General features: G+C 39.0%; 1 protein-coding gene across 1 annotated transcript in view; it reads right to left on the bottom strand.

Moving 5' to 3' along the window:
- The window catches only part of FBXL5 (F-box and leucine rich repeat protein 5), a 32,039-nt gene extending 9,800 nt beyond the window's left edge, over positions 1-22,239 (bottom strand). Inside the window, exons 1-8 of the mRNA XM_080938731.1 lie at positions 22,084-22,239; positions 13,886-14,101; positions 11,128-11,223; positions 8,598-8,784; positions 5,887-6,069; positions 3,386-3,511; positions 1,376-1,524; positions 439-521 (exon numbers count right to left, since the gene is read on the bottom strand). Of these exons, the coding sequence (XP_080794857.1) occupies positions 439-521; positions 1,376-1,524; positions 3,386-3,511; positions 5,887-6,069; positions 8,598-8,784; positions 11,128-11,223; positions 13,886-14,101; positions 22,084-22,167 (1,124 nt within the window). The 5' untranslated portion in view covers positions 22,168-22,239. The remainder of the gene's footprint in view (positions 1-438; positions 522-1,375; positions 1,525-3,385; positions 3,512-5,886; positions 6,070-8,597; positions 8,785-11,127; positions 11,224-13,885; positions 14,102-22,083) is intronic.
- Positions 22,240-23,118: the final 879 nt, after the last annotated feature.

Here is a 23,118-nt window from a genome sequence, read left to right as displayed (position 1 = left end):
CTCTGGAAACAGGTAGAGACCCTATCTCTTCCTCTGAGATGGGATATACCAGAGCTAAAATAACAAGAAACCTAGTGGTCTCCAAGGAAGAATCGTTTGTCTGGTATGAACAGACTGGTACTGAACCAAAATGAATTAAATTAAAAGGGCTCTTTGCCAAAAGGCACTGAAAACCTGACATCGAGCCTTGAGAACAGTACCGGTGCCCAAGAGAGCAGGGACAGCGCAAGCTTAGCGAGCCTAGCAAAGATGTGCAGATGGTAGTACCCATGCTCTGGCGGTAAACAGGGAACTTGGGAGCTACCACCATACGGCAGGGACTAAGTAGCAATACAGGAGGAGTAGGCAGCAATTATGTACACAAGAAAATAGACAAATTTTTGCTGGTTTTGTTTCATTCTATTTATTCTATTTAAATATTTAAAATAAATAATTAACCTGTCAAATGCAGAATCGGAAATGTCAGTCTGGGTAAGATCCAGATGTTCCAGGTTAGGACAAAGCTCTAAAATCTGCCTAACCTAAGAAGGAAAGGAAAGTCACTGTGAGAACCTATGGGGACATCAGGTAGATACGCAACAGACAATCATAAACGTAAGACAGGTTTTTCCTAAGTCTACATGCATACTAAAAGAAAAAAATCCACTCGAAGAACTCATTAAATAGTTACACTCTGTGCTCAAATTTCGTTTTGGTGTGGTGTATGTGGAGGCCAGAAGTTAATCCAGTGTGTCTTCCTCCATCTAATTTTCTGAGACACAATCTCTCACTGAACTTTAAGTTCTGCTAGTGTAATTGCACAATGAGTACCAGGAATGTCTCTGCGGCCATTTCCCCCAGCACTGTGGTTACAAATACATGCCATTATATACACATATCTGTACATTCTGAGGATTCAAACTCAGGTTCTCACGCTTTACCAAATGAGCCGTTTACCTCTCCAATCCCTGGGCCCACATTTCTAGTAGTCTTCTTAAAGATTCTTAGAAACTAGACCCAGAAAAATCACCCTTTTAAAGAAATACTCAAGGAGACCGTATGTAGAAAGTCATAATTGTATAAAATTAGTTTAGCTCACTGTGCATCTTGCTTTACTTACATTATAACTAACCATATAGAATTAAGACTCACCCCTTAACATCCATCAATTCAAGTAAAAGCTTAGCTGACTAGTTTTAGTTCCCTTATCTATATAACACAGGCAAGATTCTTATGCTACAAAGAATTCCCTAGGAAATGAAATTATATAAAAACTGTGTACTCCTATCCATGGGAAGACACTCTATTCTCTCCCTCTTAGGAAAACATTAATAAGCGACCAGTTGTCTCACTGCTATGTTTCTTAATACTCAAGCTAGTGTTCATTTGTACATACCATTTTGCTGGAGACTGCAGAGCTGTATGCTAACACTAACGTTTTTACAGAGGTACCAACATATGGCAGAACATTATGAATTAAGCCATGGAGTAAACGTTTTTCCATTTGTGCAATGCTGATAGCAACCGACTCCTCTGCAGACTCTTCTGTAAAATGAATTCAAACATCTAAGAACTAGACACACCAATTATAAGTAGGCCACCAAAAGGATGCATCAAAATACTAAATACCCTCCACTGCCCTCACTGTGGCACACAAAACACTATCTGGCAACAAAAAAAAAGTTCTGAGTAGTCAAAGAACTGTAAAACTTATTTAAGAGAAGGAATAAATGATCTACAGTTTCTTGTCTTTCTTAAGTAACATCAGTTATTCTACCTAACTAAAAAAAGACAGAGCTACCAGCTCCTTTATGATGGCCTTATGCACTCAGTAATTTTTATAGAGCACGGATGTCTGTAACAAGTAATACTTCTAACAACAAACAAAAACTACAGGGTTAGCTTGCCAGCAGACTGTTTATACAAGATGGGTGAAGATCTGAGTTCAAGCCCCAAAATTAAGGAAAAGAAATTTTCCTACAATTCCAATTTGATAAAAAGAAAGCACTTTGTATGTAAACCTAAAATATGTATCACTTTTCAAGATTTTCATCTTTGCTATACTTACCTAAACTCCTAACCTGAATGCACTGAACCATCAATCAACTTAATATATTAAAGATTTATTTAAAATAAAATTGAATATAGTGGTTAAAAGAAAGCTATGTGAAGAGTAATATTTTACTGACATCAAGTATTTTACAAATACCTCAAATTCTTCCTTTACTTGGACAATATGTATATCACTAAAAATCACGTCAACAAACATTACTTATTCCACTGTGTTTTTATTCTTAATTCATTCTTTTCTCCATGGCCCTCCCTGTCTAGGTATGCTTTGTTTACTAAAAAAAAAAAAAAACCACCACCAACAAAACTACAGTTACCCATTCTACTGCCTGCACAGAGAATCATGTGACTGACGCTAACTAAAATAATGGCTGCCTATTAAACAAATTTTCAAACTCCTGAAACTATACCAAAATGGGTCCTCTTCAATTCATAAAAATCTGAGAAGTGATAATCACTGTAGTTCTTATTTTCTGCATGTATAGATTATTCCACCAGACCAGCGGATTTAGTTTTACGAACAGAAAGTTCTTAAGATTCCTCGCCTATAAACTTTCACTACTTTATGATCTTTTAAAAATTATCTAAAGTAGTGTCTAAGACACAATGTCTTCCTCCTCTGTACTCCCAAACATCACTGTGAGTCTCTATTATAGCAATTCTCATTATATGCCTTGAACAAAGGCATTATATATTCCACAGTCTCCCTTACTTCTATTTATTTAACAGTAGGGATGAACTCTTATCCATTCTCAGACCATCCCTCATATAGTACTTAATGAGGATGGACCAAAACTGTGCAACACAATTAATTCTCACGTATGAACTATTTTTTTTATAGTGCTGGAGACTAAAGCCAGGGCTTCATACATGTTATACAAATGCTCTCCCTAGGCTACACCCACCCGAAGTCTCTCACACATGTGCCTCTTAGCTCTGTAACAAGCTTGAGGCAAGTGCCATGACTTTACAGACATACCCATCTCTATCCACAGACAATGCAATCAGTGCTGAGAAGCTGACTGACCGAAACACCCTCAATCACACACTGTAGGCGGTGAAGCACTATGTAGATGGCTGATTTCCACACAGAAACAGCCGTCTGCTGATTTGCTATTTCAATACTAAAAAAATCAAGAGAAACCATTCTTTTAAAAAATACTTCTAGCAAGAAATTCTAAATGTAATGATTATTCCTTCAAATTCCTCAGAGAAGTAGACTTGTAAAGTCTTTAGGAAACACAAAATACATGAATTTTTAAGGCCTAATAATTATTAACCAGAACACCAGTCATTTAAACATCGTGCAGTAATTTTTATGCCAAGCATGAAATACCAGATTCATCTATATCGGCATCTTCATCCCATTCCTGGAAAGCACGACTTTCATCTTTCCTGTTTCTCACCCACTCCTCATCAGGCTCAGTATCCAGTTCAGCGGCAGGACCACTATACCAGTCACCTACACAGTGGATGGACGAGAGAACAAGTCAAACTAGACAGAAGATCATTACAACCTCCTACTCACATCTCAACTTCAGGCAATGGCTATCTGTAGAAATATCTGTGATTAAAAAAAGAACTGCACATATATAGGCAAAGGATTCAACTTCAAGCACACAAAAAGAACTATGACAGTATGAGTTTAATTAATAGTACTAATTAGTAACCAACAGTAAGTATTTCCCAGAGTAATCTTCCTTTAAAACTAACGAAAACTGTGAGAAGCTTACATAGTCTGCTGTATACCTGCCATGTATCTGTATTAACCTTTATAAAGGGTATATATAATAAAGCTTAGAATAATGAGGTTTCTAAATATAATGTGGTTTTTAAAAAGTAATTATCAGTATCTGTAAGTACGATTTTTAAAATTACTAGAAATAACCTAATCTTTTTCTTCCTTGCTGTGACTTCACTTTAGGTCCAGTAATAGCCCCATTCTAAGGACAGCTAGCTTCTCTATAGCAATTGGTCAGCAATGTACAGTAGGTAGGAACAAGAGACAGGGAACACACTGAGGTAAAGCAAAATCATAAATATAAACTTCTACAATCATAGTGTATGTATTATATGTTCATGAAGATATAGAAAATAACAACCACAACTTATTAAATTCTTAAAAATATCTTCCTAAGATTTCCCAACCTAAACACCACTGACATCTAAGGCTGGGTAGTTATTTCACATAAACTGACCAATGGATTACAAGGTACCGAGCAGAAACATAGGTCTCTTCCTAGTACATCAATGGTTCTCAACTCTCCTAATGCTATGGCCCTTTAATATAGTTTATACTGTGGTAGCCCCCAACCATAAAATTATTTTGTTGTTACCTTAGAACTGTAATTTTGCTACTGTTATGAATCGTAATATAAATATCTTATATGCAGGATATCTTATATGCTACCCCAGAGGGGTCCCAGCCCCATGTTGAGAACCACTGCACTAGATGATACTGCACTAATCAGAATCATGTCAGGTAAAGATGTCTCCAGATATTGCAAATATCGCTAACAGAGGCGAAGACATAAACAAAAGGAATTTTTAACCTAAGGCTTGGTCTAAATATGTTAAAAACAGAAAAAAGTGAAGTAGCATATTTAAGATGCAGTGGTTTAATTAAATAAACACAGCATTATCACCTCTGATAGTATTCAAATCATTATTTGAGTATGTCTTAATTCTTAATTAAAAACAGATAAACAAGAAAAATCTGATTCATTCATGAGCTTTAGCTGATATTTTACTCAAATTTACCATCCTACAAGTAATATAAAAAATAAATCCATACAAAACTAGTAACTGATCACTTCTAAAACACTAAATATTTAAGAACAGCTTATGTGAAAACTGCCTCATCCGCTGCCTCTAATGTCAGCACTAAGGAGTCTGGTGCAGGAGATTAAGAGGTTAGTTAGACAATAGAGCAAGAACACTTCCCAGCACAGTGCTGGTAGCCAAGAGTGAGTTCCAGGACAGCCCGGGATTCATAGTAAGATATTAAACCCCCCCCCAAAAAAGCTATACATCTTACCAAATAAACAGTTTGTAAATAAGACTCATAATTTAAATTTTTCTTAAAAAATACATACTTCCATTGCAAAATGCCCTATAAGGGAAAATTTAAGATGATACTTAAAAGACACTATTTTGATTCAGTGACAAAGTAATGTAGTGTGCAGTAGCTGTAAATATGCCCTGACTGTGCTGTACACTCATGAGAAGTTTCTCTAAACCTTCCTATATGAAAGTAACTCAGCACAGTGAAACTAATGTGATTCAAAGAACAATACATTAGCCATCGCTGTAAAAAGCTATTCAAGACAAAACCAGAGTCAGTTACTTTAAGCCATGACCAAAGGAAAACTGTATGTATCCCACTTATATATTTTACAGAACTGAGTCTATGTTTAAAATTCTCAAATAATCTAATTATTTAACAGTTCTAAAATTCAATTACTTATCTTAAACGTTTGCTATGAAAAATTCCAACAAACAGTCATACGAACAAAGATAATACAATGAATTTCTGTGAACCCATTTTTTATCTTCAACAATTATCAACATTTCACCAGTGGTTTTTACAATTTTTCTGACATATTTTCTCTCATTATTCTAAAGGAAATAGTAGCCATTAATAATTTACTCACAAATACTTCACCACTGCCCGCTCTTCTAAAATGTACAATAAAACCGTATCAACTATAAAATCTATGTTTTGGTCAAACCCTCAAAGTTTCCCTTCCCCAGCATGACACATTAATGCTGTACCTATCTGCCTAAAAAGATGGACTGAATTACTTTTTGAACAAATTGAAAGTCCCATTTACATACCTCTTGCCCAATGAACAGGGTAAAGATGTTTCCACAAAGATCCGGTTTTGGCCAGCTGAGACCACTTCGTGTTGACCTGACTGCACCGACACAGTTCTTGAGGATTAAGGTAACTGAAAATGGACAGCATTACCTCAGGAGGAAGATGGGTTATACCTGTGGAGTGTTCTGACACTTCCGCTTCTGAAATAAATTAAAAAAAAAAAAAATTAACCGTACGGCTACATGAGCAACTGCAGCAAGAAATTACAATCCCAAGTAAGAGCCAGTGCCTGGAGTGAGCTGCTTCCTGCTTGCAGCATGGGGGAAGGAAATGACACGCATTCGAGGCAGCATGGGGATGTTGAACTTGCTAAGAACCCGCAGGGTTAAACTATCAAGGCCCAGATCATGCTTCATCAGTGGGAGCTACAATAATGAACACAGAATTGACTTCCTCTTACAAAGGCGTCACAGAAAACACAATACTCACTTTGTAGCATAAGCAGCATCATTTGAAAAAGGAACCAAACAGGTTACACTACTTTAAATCAGCAAGCGTACACTCAGCTAGATTATGAGATCTACAAAGCACTGTAAAATGACACACATGCTCACATTTTCTATGCACGCACTAAGGCTCCTGTCAGATCCTTCCTTGTGTTTCCTCCATCTTTGACATTTCATGTTGAAGGTCTACAAACTCTGCTTTCTTTAATCTACAAATACCTTAACCTGTATAAGCTATGTGCCTACTCTGTAAACAAATTCCCCAGGTGCACTAGTAAGAAATCTTTTAAGTATTGTAGATATAACTTCCTACGATCCCATAATTTGTTAACATTTTTCTAAAAAAAAAACGAGCATGGGGTGTTATGATGAATTGAGTTAAATACTATTTAAGAATTTGAGATTTACCGCGTAGTGGTGGCGCCTTTAATCCCAGCACTCAGGAGGCAGAGACAGGCAGATTTCTATGAGTTCAAAGACAGCCAGGACTATACAGAGCAACCATCTCAAAACAGCCAAAAAATAAGAATAAAAAGAGAAAGGAAGAAAAACAGAGGAGGAGGAGGGGACAACGAGAAGGAAGAAAAGCTAGCATCTTATACATATGATCTGTCTTCACTAAGTGTCCTAAATACAGGAGCACAGGGTCAGACTACTTTAAACTGCCACTTCTAAAGGCCAATACTTTAAATATAATGCAGCTATAATTTGCTTTGAAGGAGAAGGAAAATTAAACGTGTGATGCTTTTAAACTCCATCTTATAGTTACAATTAAACAAGACTTGACAGGTTTAGGCGCGGTATCCAGGACACAGGATGTATTTCAACTTTATAGGGTTAATCATAGCTTCAACTTGCTTTTGTTTAAACATGAATCTACTTTAATATTGGAAAAATACCAATTTCAAAAATGTGTGAGTATGTTACAGGACTAAGTGCCACTAGTGTATAAGCAGAAAGCTGAGAGTGGGAACACACCCATGTGTACCACTTGTCCCCTGTCTGTGTGGCCATGCCGGGCTGGCATTTGCGATGGAGACTAAGCTGGCCTCACACTTGGAGATCTGCCTGCTTCTGTGTCTCCAAAGTGTTGGGATTAAAGGTCTGTCCAGCCATTCCTAGAACCACCTGCTTTTTTTTTTTTTTTTTTTTTTAATGTTTTAAAAGCAAAAAAACTTAAATGAATACAAATAAATCAAAGTCTACGAGAAGAAATCAGCATCTGTTTTATTTGCACTTTGTGGATGCATTCTCAAAATGACTACAGTTTTGCTTTGCTTCTCTCTCACACTCACTGCCCTGAACATTACTGGAGACAGGAGAACGATAAACATCAGAGGATAAAAATAAAATTATAAATGTTCCTTTCCCTAACTCCCAATAAATTCAGCCTAAGTTCAGTACATGCAGGACAAAAGCACAGGGCTGACTTCTGGGCCACCGCCTGTTCTCCACAGACATGAATGACACAGCTGACCCTGGCGTGGACACGGTGACTAGGACCGTGGCTCACTGCGGCTGCCTAGCATTTGGACACTTAGAAAGTTTTATACTTTCTATACAGCACAAAAGGTAGGCCAATAGAAAAAGAGTAAAAATTCAATACTAAAATATACAAATTAATTTCATGCCATTATAAAACCAAAATGTCTATGTTAAACCTAAATGAAGGACAATGCTTATAAAAACATGCTACTATGCGGCTGCAGCGATGCCCAGAGGTTAGGAATACTACGTGTTCTCCCTGAGGGACCAAGTTCCATTCAGGATCCACAGGGCAGCGCAGTCAACGGTGGATCAGGCGCCCTCTTCCGGTGTGTGCAAGCACTGAATGCAAATGGCAGAGATACACACAAGCAAAGCACCCATACGCATACAACGTAAGAAAAAACAACTTTAAACCTGTCACTATAATCGAGAGCTCAGAAAGCTGGCTGATACTATAACGCTACTCTGAGCACAGCAGTCTTGAATGTTCACTGCTCAAAACAGTATTCATTCTATACTACAAATCCATTCAAGAAACACACTGCATATGAGCCAACCCTAGATGGAAGAGTATTATAAACACTAAATGCTACTGAATAAAAACTACTGTTTTCAATTATAGCTTTATGTGAGAATGGTTTAAACTGAACATACTATGATCCTGAGCTAAATTATTCCTCAAACGGAACCTATAACAAACTTGTCAACAGCACTGACAAATAGGTGAACCTTACCTGTATCTGACTTTTCATCCACAGAGTATTTGAAAACTCTCTGTCGCTCTTCAGCTTGATTCCACAGACTGAGGCCTCTGAGGAGTTCTGCTGTGTCCTTCTGCGAGCAGTGCTGTGCAATCACTTTCTTTTTGATATCTTTAAGCTCTTCATAGGTAAAATATTCCATTAACATGGGCTGAAAAACCTAAATTAGAAAGTATTCATGGGGAAAGAGTTTCAATTTACTTTACTCAAAACCTTTTACTAATTGTTCAAACTGAGTATTATGAACATACATTTCAAAGGGATAAAAGTTGTAGTTACTACTACTAAATTATCAAAAGCATTTAAAGAACATAGCATAAAGTATCTTTATGATTTTGCAGGCCTCTAAACATTTTTAAAGAACAGAAAGGTTTTCCTATACTAAGCTTGTTAAACAGTCCATCATTTAGATACTGTTAAGACACTTAGCCCAGTACCTGCCTGTGGTAGTTTAAGAAAGACCCCATAGGCTCACATACTTGAGTGCTTAGTCATCAGGGAGTTGCACTATTGGAGAAGGATTAGGAGTCGTGGTCTTACTGGAGGTAAGACCTACTGGAGGTAAGTACTGTGGGTGAGCTTTGAGGTTCAAAAGCCTGTACCAGTCAGTCTGTGGGTGTGTGTAGGTGGGGTGCTTTCATGCCCACCTGCCTGCCTACAGATCAGGATGTAGCTCTTAGTTACTTCTCCAGCTCCGCACCTTCCTGCTCCCTGATGCCATGTTCCCTGCCATACTCACAGACTTAGCCCCCGAAAGTGAAGGCAAGTCCCCAATTAAATGTATTTTTTATAAGAGCAGTTTTGGTCATAGTTTCTCTTCACAGCAGTACAACAATGACTCAGACAGTCTCTTCTGGTAGGTCCTGAGTAATGAAGTTCTACCAGAATAGAGCCTTTACCTTACGTGAGTATGATACCCAATATACTAGAACACTAACAATCCCAACTCAATTGACTTGAACTATCCAACACTGCTTGTTCAAATCATTATCTGAGTCCATGGGTCCTAGAAAACTTTTCAGAGATTTCTTCTGCAAAACAGCCCTAACCTCCAATTTATAGGACTATAATCTTGAAATAAAAACCGAGGCTTTATTGTTGTTTCCAGTTTTACAGTTATGGCCTCCAGTTTGTTTTTTTTTTTTATGGGGTTCCTGGGTATGTGATTGAGAGGCTCTCTGACTCTTGTACCTTCTCTTGGGTTCTTTTCCTTTTGTTTGTTTTGTTCAATTCTAAGCACTAGCTTTTGTTTTATCTTACTACAATTTTACTATTCCACAGAAGCCTGACTGTTTTCTAATGAGAAAGGGAAATAGATCCAGAAGGAAGGAAAGGTAGAGAGAAGCCAGGAGGAGTAAAGGGAGGGGAACCCATAACCAGGATAGATTATATGAGAGGGTAAAAGAAGATTGTTATAGTTACCTTGATCTCAGCACTAGCAGAGTATGACAATGGAAAGAGGAAAGAAAGAGCACCAAGGCAATGCTGCCTATTCCAGGAAGAGTTCTCAAAGTAGCCTACAATTCATTTTATTATCAAGGCACTATAAGATGAAACCATAATTGCAAATCACAACAATAAATGATTTACAACCACAAGAGTGTATTCACAGGCTAACAAGGTGGCTTAGTGGGTAAGAATATTTGCTCCTAAGAAAAATGACCTGAATTCAATTCTCAGAACCCATGGTGGAAGGACAATTCCCAAATGCACAATAAATGTTTTGATTTTAGTTTTCAAGGTAGGGCTGGAGAGATGGCCTGGTAGTTAAGACTGCTTGCTGCAACTGCAAAAGGCCTGGGTCTAGCTTCTAGCACCCTGATGGTGACTCACAGGCATCTGTAACTTCACTCCAGGAAATCAGACGTTGTCCTTTGGCACAAAGTGCACATGCAAACATGCAGAGAAAACACTCACACATGTAAAATAAAAATAGATCTTTAGTAGAAAAAAAAAAGCAGAAGTATTCAGTTTTTACAGGATAGTTTCTCTGTATCTCACATTGGATACTTAACCATACTTTATTACTGAAAGAAGACAAATTGTTTTGCAGTATGTTTAATGATATGCTATTGCATATATGTAAGGCACAACAGTGACAAATCAAAGCCACCATTTAATTACTCAAGTCCACTCATGAAAAAACGCTAAAAACTCTATAAACCTGGCACACAGAAAATATTTAAAGACTTACAGAATCTCCTAAAAATTCTGAAAAATTAGTAAAAATTATGAAAATGTGTCAGTGCTATCACACATAAAAAATATTTCTTAAGTAAATAAAACCATTCACTCAGTAAAAACAGCAACCTTTCTAAAAAGTTAAAGCTCTGCTTTTTTTATAATTCTGCCAGATTCATTCCTGTTCACAAGAAGAAAACAGCTGATTCTCTCCATCAGCAGAACATTTTCTTTTGATGTATTATTTTGAGAAACTTCAGACAAAATGGTATTTTCAGTTAAACTATGAATATAAGTCACAACAAAGAAAAACTCTGCTTACCTCTTCTTCCTCTTTCATGTGAGGAAGAAAATCTCTTGTAAAGGCCTCCAATCTCTCTTTCAGCTGTTTTGCATAATTTAACTGTTCACATTCATTCTAGAAACAAAGAGTAATACACATTTAGCAGAGACGCTTATCTTTAAAACCAGAACTCAGGAGCAAGAACAAATGGTGCTCTATGTTTGAGGCCAGCCTAGCCTACATAGCAAGTTCCAGACCAGCCAGGGATACACAGTAGGACCCCACCTCAAATATATACAGTTTTGCTTCGTTTCACAGGAAGTGCATAGTCTTCTTTTAGCATAAAGATGTCCTCGGAGCTAGGGTGCAGCTCCGTGCTGGACACTTGCTAAGGTGTCAACACTCCCACTCACAGCCCTCAAAACAATGAGCTCTGAAGTCCTTCCTAACGCCAATCCTGGTTTTTAAATTTTATTAAAATATAGCAAATATATTTTAAAATATATTATAAATATACTATAAAGTTTCTATAATATATTTTATGTGATCCTAACAAGCCAGATATATTAATATCAGCATTTCTAAAGGAAAGGAACTTCTAAAGTAAATCATTCTAATTCTGGAGACCTCTTAAGAGACATACATTTCTTTAACAAATGAATTTAAATCACACCCCTCTGTAATGTGTCCATGTTTTCCAATGTAAAAATATAGGCAAAGTTCAAAATAAAGAGATATTTAAAACTATGATCCTGTGGTGATCTGAATGAGAATGTTCTCCAATGGCTTTGGTATCTGAGTTTTGGACCAGCTAAGGAGCACTGTTCAGGAGACTTTAGGAGATGTGGCCTTACTATATCACTGGGGGCAGACTGCAAGGGATTAAAAATCCTCATTTCTTGTTATTTCAAGCTCAGTCTACTTCCTGTTTCCTGTTTGTGGCTTAAGATTTGAGTGCTTAGCTCTCAGTTCCAAGCACCATACCTGCTGGCTAAAACACACACACAAACACAAATACACACACACACACACACACACACACACACACACACACACACACACGGAAGGAGGCATATGTTATGGACTCATCCCTCTGGAACTGTAAGCTCTAAATAAACCCTTCTAAGTTTTCTTGGTCATGGTGTTTTATTACAGCAATAAAAAAGTAACTAAGACAAGTACTAATTTATCTCTGTTGTGGTCTGTTTTTTTCGCTTAGATAATTTATTCAATTACTTTCCAATATTCAGTTCATTGTTGAACTCTGCTAAGATTTTTACATATCCTTTTAACACATCCCTATGTATGGCTTCCAATTCCACTTATATGCTAATAATTCTCAAAGCTGCTTTTTACAGTACTTCACTCTCTCTGCTCTTCAAACCAACCAATGCCTTCTCCTCCTATGAATAAACACACACTTGTATTACCTAAGCACTTCAGAATAAGCAGCCTTAATCCCCAGCTCCTTTCCACATTACAGAGTCCAACACATTTCTCAGTCATTTCTTTCTCTTTCCTCTACCACTTTGTATAATCCCAGTATTCCGCTGGTCTTAGGTAATACATAATTGTCAAGCATATTCCTTCCCCTTTATTTTCAACAATCACTACTTTGGTTAAGAATTACTGACTACATAATACATGAGTATGTTACAAAACACCAAGAGAACAAAGGATTATTCAATAAAAAAGTAAATCTTTTTCTTACTACCCAGTATTCTTCCCTCTACTAATCAACCACCCCTCTTCTGAATATCTACATAGTGTTTTTCCTTCCAGAAACTACTGGTAGAATTTCTAATTAATGGTCTTCAATTTGAGTGTTTCCTGTCCTTTGAGATTAATCTTCCCTTTTAATGAATCACCTTTCTAAAGCAAATCGTCTAAGTAAAGGGTACATGGTGGCTTGATGGGGTTATAACTTACTCCTATATTATGCTGAGCTGAAGAGGGTTACACTAAGATTAATGTTCAAATATTATATAACACAAATACAATTAAGAATATTCAGGCATTATTATCCTAAACTACACTCACAAATGAATTTCATTTTCTTTTTCATTTATTTTAATCTTTTGTTTTTGAGATAAAAATCTCACTATGCACCCTGGGCTGGACTTGAACTAACTAGTGACCCTCCTAACTACTGGAATTTCAAGAAAGTGCCACCATTCCTGCCATACAACTGAAATCATCTTCTTTACGAATTCAGATTCCTACAGTAGGAAAAATAAAATATAGTAAACACTATAGCTGCCGTTCAATTTTTTTTCCCTACTGCTACAGACTGAAGTCAAGGCCTTACTCATGCTAGGCACACGCTAGGCAAGAATTCTACCACTGAATGACATTTTCCATCTTCAATTCTATTGTGTTAGTTTTATTCTGTTTGAAAATAAGTCTTCTTATATAGCCCTGGCTGGCCTGGAACTCACTATGTAGACCAGGCTGACCTTGAACTCACAGAGATTCCCCTTCTTCTGCCTCCAGAGTACGGAAATTTAATTCCCTGACCTATCTTCAGCAAAAATCCTGTAGAGTTGATTCAACAAGAATCCTCCTGGTCCCGATGTTTTCTCTTAGTGCTTTCCTTGCTTCTCAGCCCTTAACTCCTATGTTTTCTTATATTCAGAATTAAGTTCTATCTATCCACCTTTAAAAGACTCCACTGTAACCACTCCTCATGAACAGCCTTCCTAGCCATCTAAAATAAGTATCTTTCCAGAAATAACATCACTTATTAAAGCTGCTAATACAAATTAGTTATCATTACATATCAGGTGTTGCGACTTACCTTAACATTCTTCAGCCCCTTTTCAAAGAGACTAAGCATCTCGGAGAGCTTATTGTCAGAATGCACATTATAAATGGTCTGACTGCGTTGCTGAAGTAAACCAATAATGTATTCATTTTCAATTTGTTCATGCATCTTAAACTCCTTGAAAGTAGCATACAAAGACTGGAGAAGAGCACGGAAGTCATTGTTGTTGGAAAAGTTTGTTTTAGAAAGCTGAATAAAAATTTAAAAAGACATAGTTAATAGATGTAAGCATGAGATAATGCAACAGGAAACATTCAACCATACACCTAAATTTTTGTTCATAACAAGATTTTTCCTTTATGATTACATTAAAGTACAAATAAAGGAAATTCCTAACAACTTAATAGTTGTGAAATTTAAAAGTACCCTAGACCAGAAAGCTGAAGGCTACATTCTTAAGTACTTGGTGATACAGGGAAAAAAGAGGGGTGGGGGGACTCACATTGTTTATTTAAATAAAAACTGTCAGACCCAGTTCCCTCCAAGCCTGAAATTCCATCACTCTTTCAGTGTCATAGAAGCTTAGAATAATGTGGCTTCTTTTCTCCTGTTCAAAGTGTTCTTAACGCTATTACACTCCCTCTACAGTTTAAACACTGAAAAACACTGTTTTTGAGACAGGGTCTTATATAGCCCTGGTTAGCCTGAAACCTTCTATGTAGACCAGGCTCCTCTCAAACCAACAAAGACCTCAAGAGCTGGGATTAAAGGCGTGAGCCACCACGCCCACTACAGAGGTGTATTTTTAAGAAAACTGACATAAAGACGTGACACCTTAAGTGTACCATCATTTTTTAATTGTAGCATTCAATGGAAGGAAAAATGATCATTCCAGTGTAACTCCAAGCTTTCACACGTAATAGGAAATTAAATTCTAGTCTTTAAAGCACACACATCAAGAAATGTTTTAAATTTTAAAATAAGCCAAGCACATTGAGATACATGTCTTTAATCCCAGAATTTTGGAGGCAGGCAGGTGAATCTCCAACCTGCTCTAAATAAAAAGTTCCAGGATAGCCAAGGCCCACGAAGACAGACTCCGCCTAAATAAATGAATAAAAATAAATAAAATCTAATATTCAACCCTTCCATTATCAATACTAAATCTAACTTCTATTGTTCAATTCTAATTACAAAATCATTTTAAATGAGGAAACCATTAGGCTAAACACAACATGTAGATAAATTAATGCTAATTGCTGCTAACACTAAACCTCTTAGGCTTCCTTTTCACTGACCTTCTACAGCGAGAACAGTGGTGAGATAGCAAAACACTAAAACTGAAGTAAATAAAGCCTATCTACCCAGAACAGGATTAACAGGATCATAGATTCACAGTGAGATGTAGGATCCCAGTAGGATCCTAGATTCACATTCCCAAGAGACCCAACCCTCCCATTTATTTAGCTAGGTAACTTTTGCCTCTCAAAGTCTTTTTTTCTTCTTGATGCAAACTGAGAACAAAATGCCTATCATCTGTTAAAGCTTAAATATTCATTTTTATAAATTCAGATACTTTTTGTTCTATGCCAACAGTGAGCAGCTACGGTAAGCCAACAGATTCTGGTACATGGGAAAACATGGAGGAACAAAATAAGAATCTCTGCCTTCATGGTGTTGACACCCTACTGAAGAGAAGATAATGAATAGTTAGCCACACTACATCAGTCAGTCATCTAGAACTGGGGTTGGTAATATTCTCATTCTCCCAGGGTATAACCAACTACTTAAGTCTGCTGCTACAGCCCAAAAGAAATCATACATGCTATGTACACAAATATCTACAACTTGGTATTCAAGACAACAAAGTTTAAAGTTTAGTTCACATATCATAAAATATTATTTTGTTTGCAACTATGAAATGATGCAAAAATAATGCTTTCCATAGTAAAAACAGTATGTATAATCGAGTTGATGAAATTCTCACTTCAGATTTTAAGAATGTTCAGATATACCACACCATATTAAAACAAGTTTCATTAGTGGCTATTAGATACAAATAGTTTCATGGGTAATTTTAATGAAGTTGGAGGGAGGTGCTAGGGAGGGTTTTTAAAAGTCTTAATATAAGAGGCTAGGAATATGATCAGCAATAACTCCCACACCATAACAAGCACCAGGCAATAGGTTTGTTCTCAACTTCAGGAGGGAAAAAAAATCTTAGTAAACATTTAACATGACATAAAAATAAACTTTTAGTGCCCAAAGATACACAATACACTCCTTAGTTAAGATAAGTTGCTACTGCTAACTACTCTATATTTGAAAGTTACTAACAGAGTAGATCTAAGATGTATTTTTTCTATCTACCTAAACACACATTATAACTATGTTAATGGATGGGTTCGTCAATTAGATTTGGGTAATTATTAAACACTGTAAATGTATACCATACCCCAATCTGGTGGGGGGAAAAATCATCTGAAAAGTGCTTTCTGGAAAGAAAAAAAAAATGCTTATAGAACAAATGAAGAAAATAGTTTCCATTTTTATTAAATCCTTTCTATTTGTTGCCCTGATAAAATAAGTGAATAAGGCAAAAACAAAGAAAAAACATGTTCATAAGCTATGACCCACATCAATTTTTGTCCACCTAAAAATAATTTTAATCTGGTACCAAAAGTTAGTAGATTTAAAGGTTAAAAACATATCCATGCCAAAACTCAGTGGTAGAGCAGTAAGCATGAACAAGTACCTGAGTTCAATCTTCAATACCACAAAATAAAAACAAACAAACCAAAACATGCTAGGCCACATACAATATAGCTCTTCACATAACCATGCAAAAATAGAAATTTAGCTTCTATAGCTAATTTATGTCACTGATAAAAAAAAAAATGTCTATCCCACACAGAAAGCTATCTTTTTGGACACAAGACAGTAACTAGTTAGAATAATTGTTCAACAACAAAGATTTCACTGTAAGGAACACTGTCCCCCAGGAGATAAAAGGAAAGGTCTGGGGACAGTTTCGTTTGTCACCAAGAGAGAAGTGCTACTGACACAGGGTGGGAATGAGCCAAGAACAGGGCTGAACATTATACAATGCAGAGGGCAGCCCCCACAACAAATCATGTACCCAAAATGTCAACAGTGCCTCAGCTGAGAAGTGCTGCACCAGGCCAAGTGTTTTCCAAATACTGTTTACTACAAAGGCCCTTGTTAGTCTCTCAATATACAAAGTATGATGAAACAATGCAGTGAGATCCCCGACAGAGAACAAATACTTCAAAGATAATTCAGGAGAAACTATCTCCCTCTGTGCTCTGGGGTGTATTTACATTCCCACTTTCCTTCTCTAATGCTGTTTCTGATGCACAAAGTTGATAGATGGCCTACCAGTGGGTCATAAGATATACTGTGAAAAACAATGCTCTGTGGTCGAATGAAAGCTCACTAGTAGCCTGCACAAGTATATACCCTGGTGTCAGTCACCACATTCAGCAAAGAACCTGCATGTAACAAGACACGGAATCACCGTCAGTGAAGCAGTAACATGGTGCTTTTCACATGAAAATGCATAAATGCCTTTCTGTCTCAAGATACTGTACAGCCGAAGATAGAAAGGCTGGCCTTAAAACTGATTGCCAAAAATAACCCACATAAAGCCAGTAAGTTAAAAAATAGGTACCAAAATGTACAGGAGGAATCCAAACATTACCTCCCCAGGTGCATGTTTTATTTTCTGTCCAATTATCCAGATACTTTCAGTAAATCAGAGACACACAGGCTCTGACTGAATTTACAGATGAAAAAATGACCTACAAATAAACTGATTCTCATAAAAAGTAATAAGTAACAAGTGAGGTAAAAAAGGGTTTCAGAGGGAGAAGAAATTCTAGGGTTAAAATCCAGACGTGATTGCTGAGTGAGCTGGGTAAGTCGTTTAACCACTAAGACTTTCTTCACTTTTAAATGAGGGATAACACTTGTCTTACAAAGCTCTTGTAAGGATTACAGAAATAATGTCAGTAATGTAGTAAGAATCCATTAAACTCCCTTTTCCTTTCTCTCAGCTCAAGATTCCGTATTATGTCCACTAAGTCAGTCTTCCCAAATGCCAATACAGTTATGTAGAAAAATGGGGGGTGCGGGGGACCCTGACCATAAACTATATTTGAGTGTCAGAAAGTAATCTTTTCAATTTTGTGTTTACTATCTCCTTAGTTTTAGTTATAAAATATTCTTTTTCATAAATGGTAAAAGTAGATGGCACTTTTAAAATCCTTGCTTGAAAACTTGAGCATGCTCCACTACTTTCACCACTAATATTTTTAGTTGGGGGGGGGGTGTTTTGTCTGCATAAATTTCTATACACTGTATGCATATCTGATGCTAATGGAAAATAGAAAGGAACATTAGATTCCCCAGAACTGAAGTTACAGACTACCATGAACTAGCACGTTGGTTCTGGGAATAGAGTCTAGGTCCTCTGGAAGAGCAACTACTGTTCTTAATTGCTAATCGATCTCTCAAGCCCCTCCAACTCAGATATTATTATATCTGTGTGTGTGTGTGTTTATGTGTGTGTGTGTGTGTGTGTGTGAGTGAGATCTCTATAGGAACCAATAACTGTTCTCAGAAATCAATTCAGAGACCAATGCATGCCGTGGACCTGACCGTGGGCCTTCTTCCATTTGCCCCCACTGTACTCTTTTTGATTTCTGTACTGGTATAGATGATAGTACACACGAAGCTGTGAACTCCTGAACAGGAATCACGTCTCACACTGCCAACAGCAACTACTACAGGGCAGACAGAAAAGAACAAATGCAAATAAGTTTTGAGGACTCATGGAAACACTGAAAGGTGGGAAGAAAACGGAGGAAGGATTATCCACCGTTCAGCTCAAATCTTTACTATACATACTCCAATTTGGAAGGCCAGTGACTTATGAAACAAGATTCTTGGTAGAGTGTTACAAAATAAATCAAAAGCTATTTCAACTTCAGATGAAGAAAATTAAGCTGGGAGTCTTATAACTGATTAGGGTTATTATGAGTCTCTATCCCTAATTTACATAAGCTCTCGCCTAACCAATCCAGGCCTATGAATCCCCAATATAACACAGTAGCAACAATACTTTTACTTGCGTCAAAGACCCACTGTCTGCATAGCAGAGATAAAGAGATCTTTCCATAACACCTTTTCCCCAAAACAAACTAACAAAATCAATGAGACGAAAATACCAAGACAAGACAAAACAACATTTACACGAACAAAAACCTATGAAGTCTGTTTTGTGTTGGTCAACTACTCCTGGACATGGGGAGTGTGGTTGATATACCCAGCCACAATCCACTAGAGAAAACTTACCAGTTGTAAATAACTAGATTAGGGCTGGGACTCTGAATCCACTTTCCCTTCTCTGTGCCTATACTTTGTCTGGTTGACCTTTTTATATGAGAAAATCTACATTAAACTATCTCACAGCAATAGTTAACATGATAACCATGTAAGAATAACTCATTGCTCAAATCATAGATGCTCCTAAAGAAATCAGTTTTTAAATCCACTGTGCTTTACAGGTTCAATACTAAAAATAAAATTGAAATCTTTATAGTTTCTGGACATTCTTAGTTAAAATTTAGAATACTGTGAAATAATATACTTCCTCGCCTCTCAGTTTTAACCAAAGGCTAGTTGTCTTCTGCAGTCTTACTGGAGGTTGCTGGAGTGATATCCTTGGTCTACACAGCTAAGTGAAAGATGAGGACAACAAGCCTTGAGGGGACAAACCGGTCAAAACCATGCTCAATCCTGTAAGGCTGTTCTGCCGTAACAAACACACAGCTTCTTACTTTTGCTCAAAAGGACATCCAGACAACCTTCTACTGGCCATTGTTAACTGCAAGAAATGATGAAAATTCATGTGAAGTTGTTTTCTTTACTAAATTACCTCAGTCATAGTTAAGAAAGCTGGACTTTCAGTACAGTATATATTTGATGAATATATATGATAATCTCATTAGCTATATTCAACTAATTCAGAATGAGTGACTCTTCTTTTACAGTGTTGGCAATAAATCAGGGGCAATTTTGACCAAAGCTATACCAAATTAAAAATGCTTTATTAAATTAGTTTATGCAATAGGGAACAGTTAACTATTGAGAAGAATGTTATTTGACTCATTTAAAAAAAAAAAAAAAGTCAAAGCTTAGTCAAGTATTCTCAAACACAAAAAGGAGACACAAAAATGACCTTGCCCAGGGTGATGACAAATGCCTGTGATTCTTGAACCTAGAAGGTAGAAGGAGGAAGATCAGGAGTTCAAGGACAGCCTCAGAAATAGTGAGTCCTCAAGGCCACCCTTGACTAGGGGAGACACTACCCCAAAAACAGTATCAGAACCAAACCAAACCAAAAAATACTGACTGACTTCCTTAATGGTTTAAAAAGAGCCTGGGTACTACATTACAGATTTTGATTATTTGGGAAGGTCATAACCCTTTGACAATGTGAAACGTCTTAAATACTAGCCTGGTGTGGTAACCCAGGCAGAAGTAGGGAGACTGCTGTGAATTCTAGGCTAGCCTGGTCTATAGAGCAAGATCCAGACACAGGAGAAACCATGCTGGAAAAAAGCAAAACCAAAACAAGAGATACATACAGAAAGTGCCCAGAAAAATGTACAACTTGATAAAATGTCCAGGTCTCTAAACTACCTCTCCCCAAAACTAGCCAGAAAAAAAACCTTGGGTTCCACTAGTCTTCACTTAATATCCCTTTTGCTTTTCGATGAATTCCTGAAATTAAGGATAGATAAGGGGGGAGAAAATCAAAAGGTGGGGAGATTATAAAAACGCAACCACTAACTAACTGAAAAATACGGAGATTATACATAATCTTCTGCTCAAGGCTTAGCCAGTCCTTAAGCCGTCCCTGGAAATGAGGTAATCACCTTTGCTGGACCCCACTCCTACCTGAGAGCTCTACACTGTACTTGACATCTGGGTTCTATGCTCAGAGATTCCAATTTGAGTTAGGGTTCAGCCATCAGGATTTTAACAACCTTGGCTTACGTTGCTTATTAGCAACCAAGTAGAGAACCGTAAGCCTACAGAGTCCTAGTGTTTAAAGGTACACCTGCCTAGGACTGGGTTTGGTTTTGATGGGTTTTCTTTTCCCAAAATGGAGGGTGAGAAATAGCTATAGGGCAAGATCTGAAACTTCACATGGCTGGTCTTCCCATGGCCTACCAGTGAAGACATTGGCCTCCTTCCTAGCACCTCTCTAGATTGAAAGACAACTCTCACTTGCTCTTAACAGTTGTGCTAGTTCCACGTAATCTGATAATTAAATTTATTTTTATGTCTAGGTAATAATTACTTAACAGCTATGTATTTGATTCTTTTTTTTTTTTTTTTTTTTTTTTTTTACAAAACGCATGACTGCCCAGAATTTACTCATAGATGACCTTCCAAACATAAACTGACAATTCAGAGCTTCAAGTATCATTAGAAAAAGGTCCCCAACTCATCTTCACAAGAGTGCTTCTTCAACTTAGGCTACATCAATTGAAAGTCCAAAGTTGAGTTCCACAACAAGGCAACTTTTCCTAGGAGCCCCTCTCATTTGCGTCCAGTAAAAGGTCCAACAGAGGAACAGCGGTCTCGGAACAAAAATCTACAAGGGATAAATATTCGGGAAGAATAAAAACTGAAAGGAAGAAGCAGCAGCAGAAAAGGAGAGTGCAGGTCTTCCCAGTCCGTGCACCAGCCTCGCGTACGGAACCAAACCAGTGCAAAGCTAGAAGGTATAAATTAAGCCTGCTCCGGAGGCTGCAGACCCTGCCCGTGGAGCCATGAAGCAAGTCAAGAGGTCCGGAGAGAGGATGCAGTGTTTGCAGAGCGACTAGAAGAGCCCGAAGGGGCCGGGCGAGCGCTGCTGGGGCTGCAAGTAACCACAGAAGCGGCCTGCGGACGCCGACCCCGGACAGCCGGGAGCGCCCCTCACCCGGCACAGGTCAGTCACGCGAGCGCCCGTCCCAAGCCGCGGCCGGCGCGGGCTCCCAGGGCCCCAGCGGGAAGGTTCGGGGGCCGCGCGGGTGACCGGGGCGCGGGCGATGGCTCGCGCGGCGCCAGCGCGGGGGTTGCGGGAGGCGCGCAGGCCAGGCCGCCCGGAACCCGCCCGCTCCTCCGCGCCGCCCTCCGGCCCCGCGCTCCTTTACCTTGTCGCAGTAGCGCCCCACCAGCTGCTTCATCCGCCAGTGTGGGGCGGTGAAGACGTCCACTTCATCGGGGAAGGGCGCCATCGCCACTGCCTCCGCGTCCGCCTCAGCAGCCGCGGCCGCCGCCTCTCCATAGACACCCTCGCCGCGGGGCAGAGGCGGCGCGCCCCCCTGCGCATGCGCCCGCCCCGTCGGCGCGCGCGCCCGGGCGGCTCCGCGGGTCCTGACGCGGGGGCGCGCGGGCCGCCGCCATGCGGTGCTGCCGCCCACGTGACCGGCGCGCGCTAAGGCGCACAGCTCCCTCCTCCGGTGTGCATGGCCGTTCCGGGTCCCCTGCGTTTCATCTCAGAAAGACGCACTGTCCCCGGGCGGGCGGTGTTCAAGGGCGCTTCCCCGCGCGCCTGGCCTTAAAGCTGGGGCAGCTCCGGACTGGGGGACTGCCTTTGCTGCCTCGGGGTTCGCCAGGCCCGGGATGCTGGCTCTGGGCCTAGCCAGCATGGCCTCTTCCCTGCGGCTGGGAAGTGGGGACCTGGCAGCCACTCCTCACACACACACACACACCACACACCGGCGCGGAGCTGGGTGGGATGGATGGTGGCCACCGGGAACTGGAAACGCCCGAGGGAGGACAGACACCTCAGATCCCGAACAGTCCCAGGGCGGCCAGATGAGCCTGCTGGGGGAAGGGCGAGGCATCATGGCTGTCTAATAGGGAGAGAGCCTTAGCACAGATCCCGCCATTTTAAGCGGAAGAGGCTCAGACTGGGAGAAAGGGCCATAAATGAGGTCACTGCCCAGAAAAAGGCCAGGACTCGTCACCTGTCCTCATCTAAGCCCTCCGGTCGACTTTTCCCAATAATCTGGAGGCAGCTCTCACCCGTGGCTTTAGAATTCGTGGGGGAAATGGGAGAAAGAAGAACAAGGCTGAGAACCTGGGAGAGGGTATGTCGTTTTCTCGACAGCCATAAACTACTGAACAGTAAGCAGAAGATATGCTATACATATGCCATACTTCCCTTTGTATTTTCTACCACA

Source organism: Micromys minutus (genome assembly GCF_963924665.1).
Source record: "Micromys minutus genome assembly, chromosome: 1".
Classification (NCBI taxonomy): Eukaryota; Metazoa; Chordata; class Mammalia; order Rodentia; family Muridae; genus Micromys; species Micromys minutus.
The sequence above is the reverse complement of the archived record's forward strand: the minus strand, read 5'-3'. Positions and strand labels throughout refer to the sequence as shown.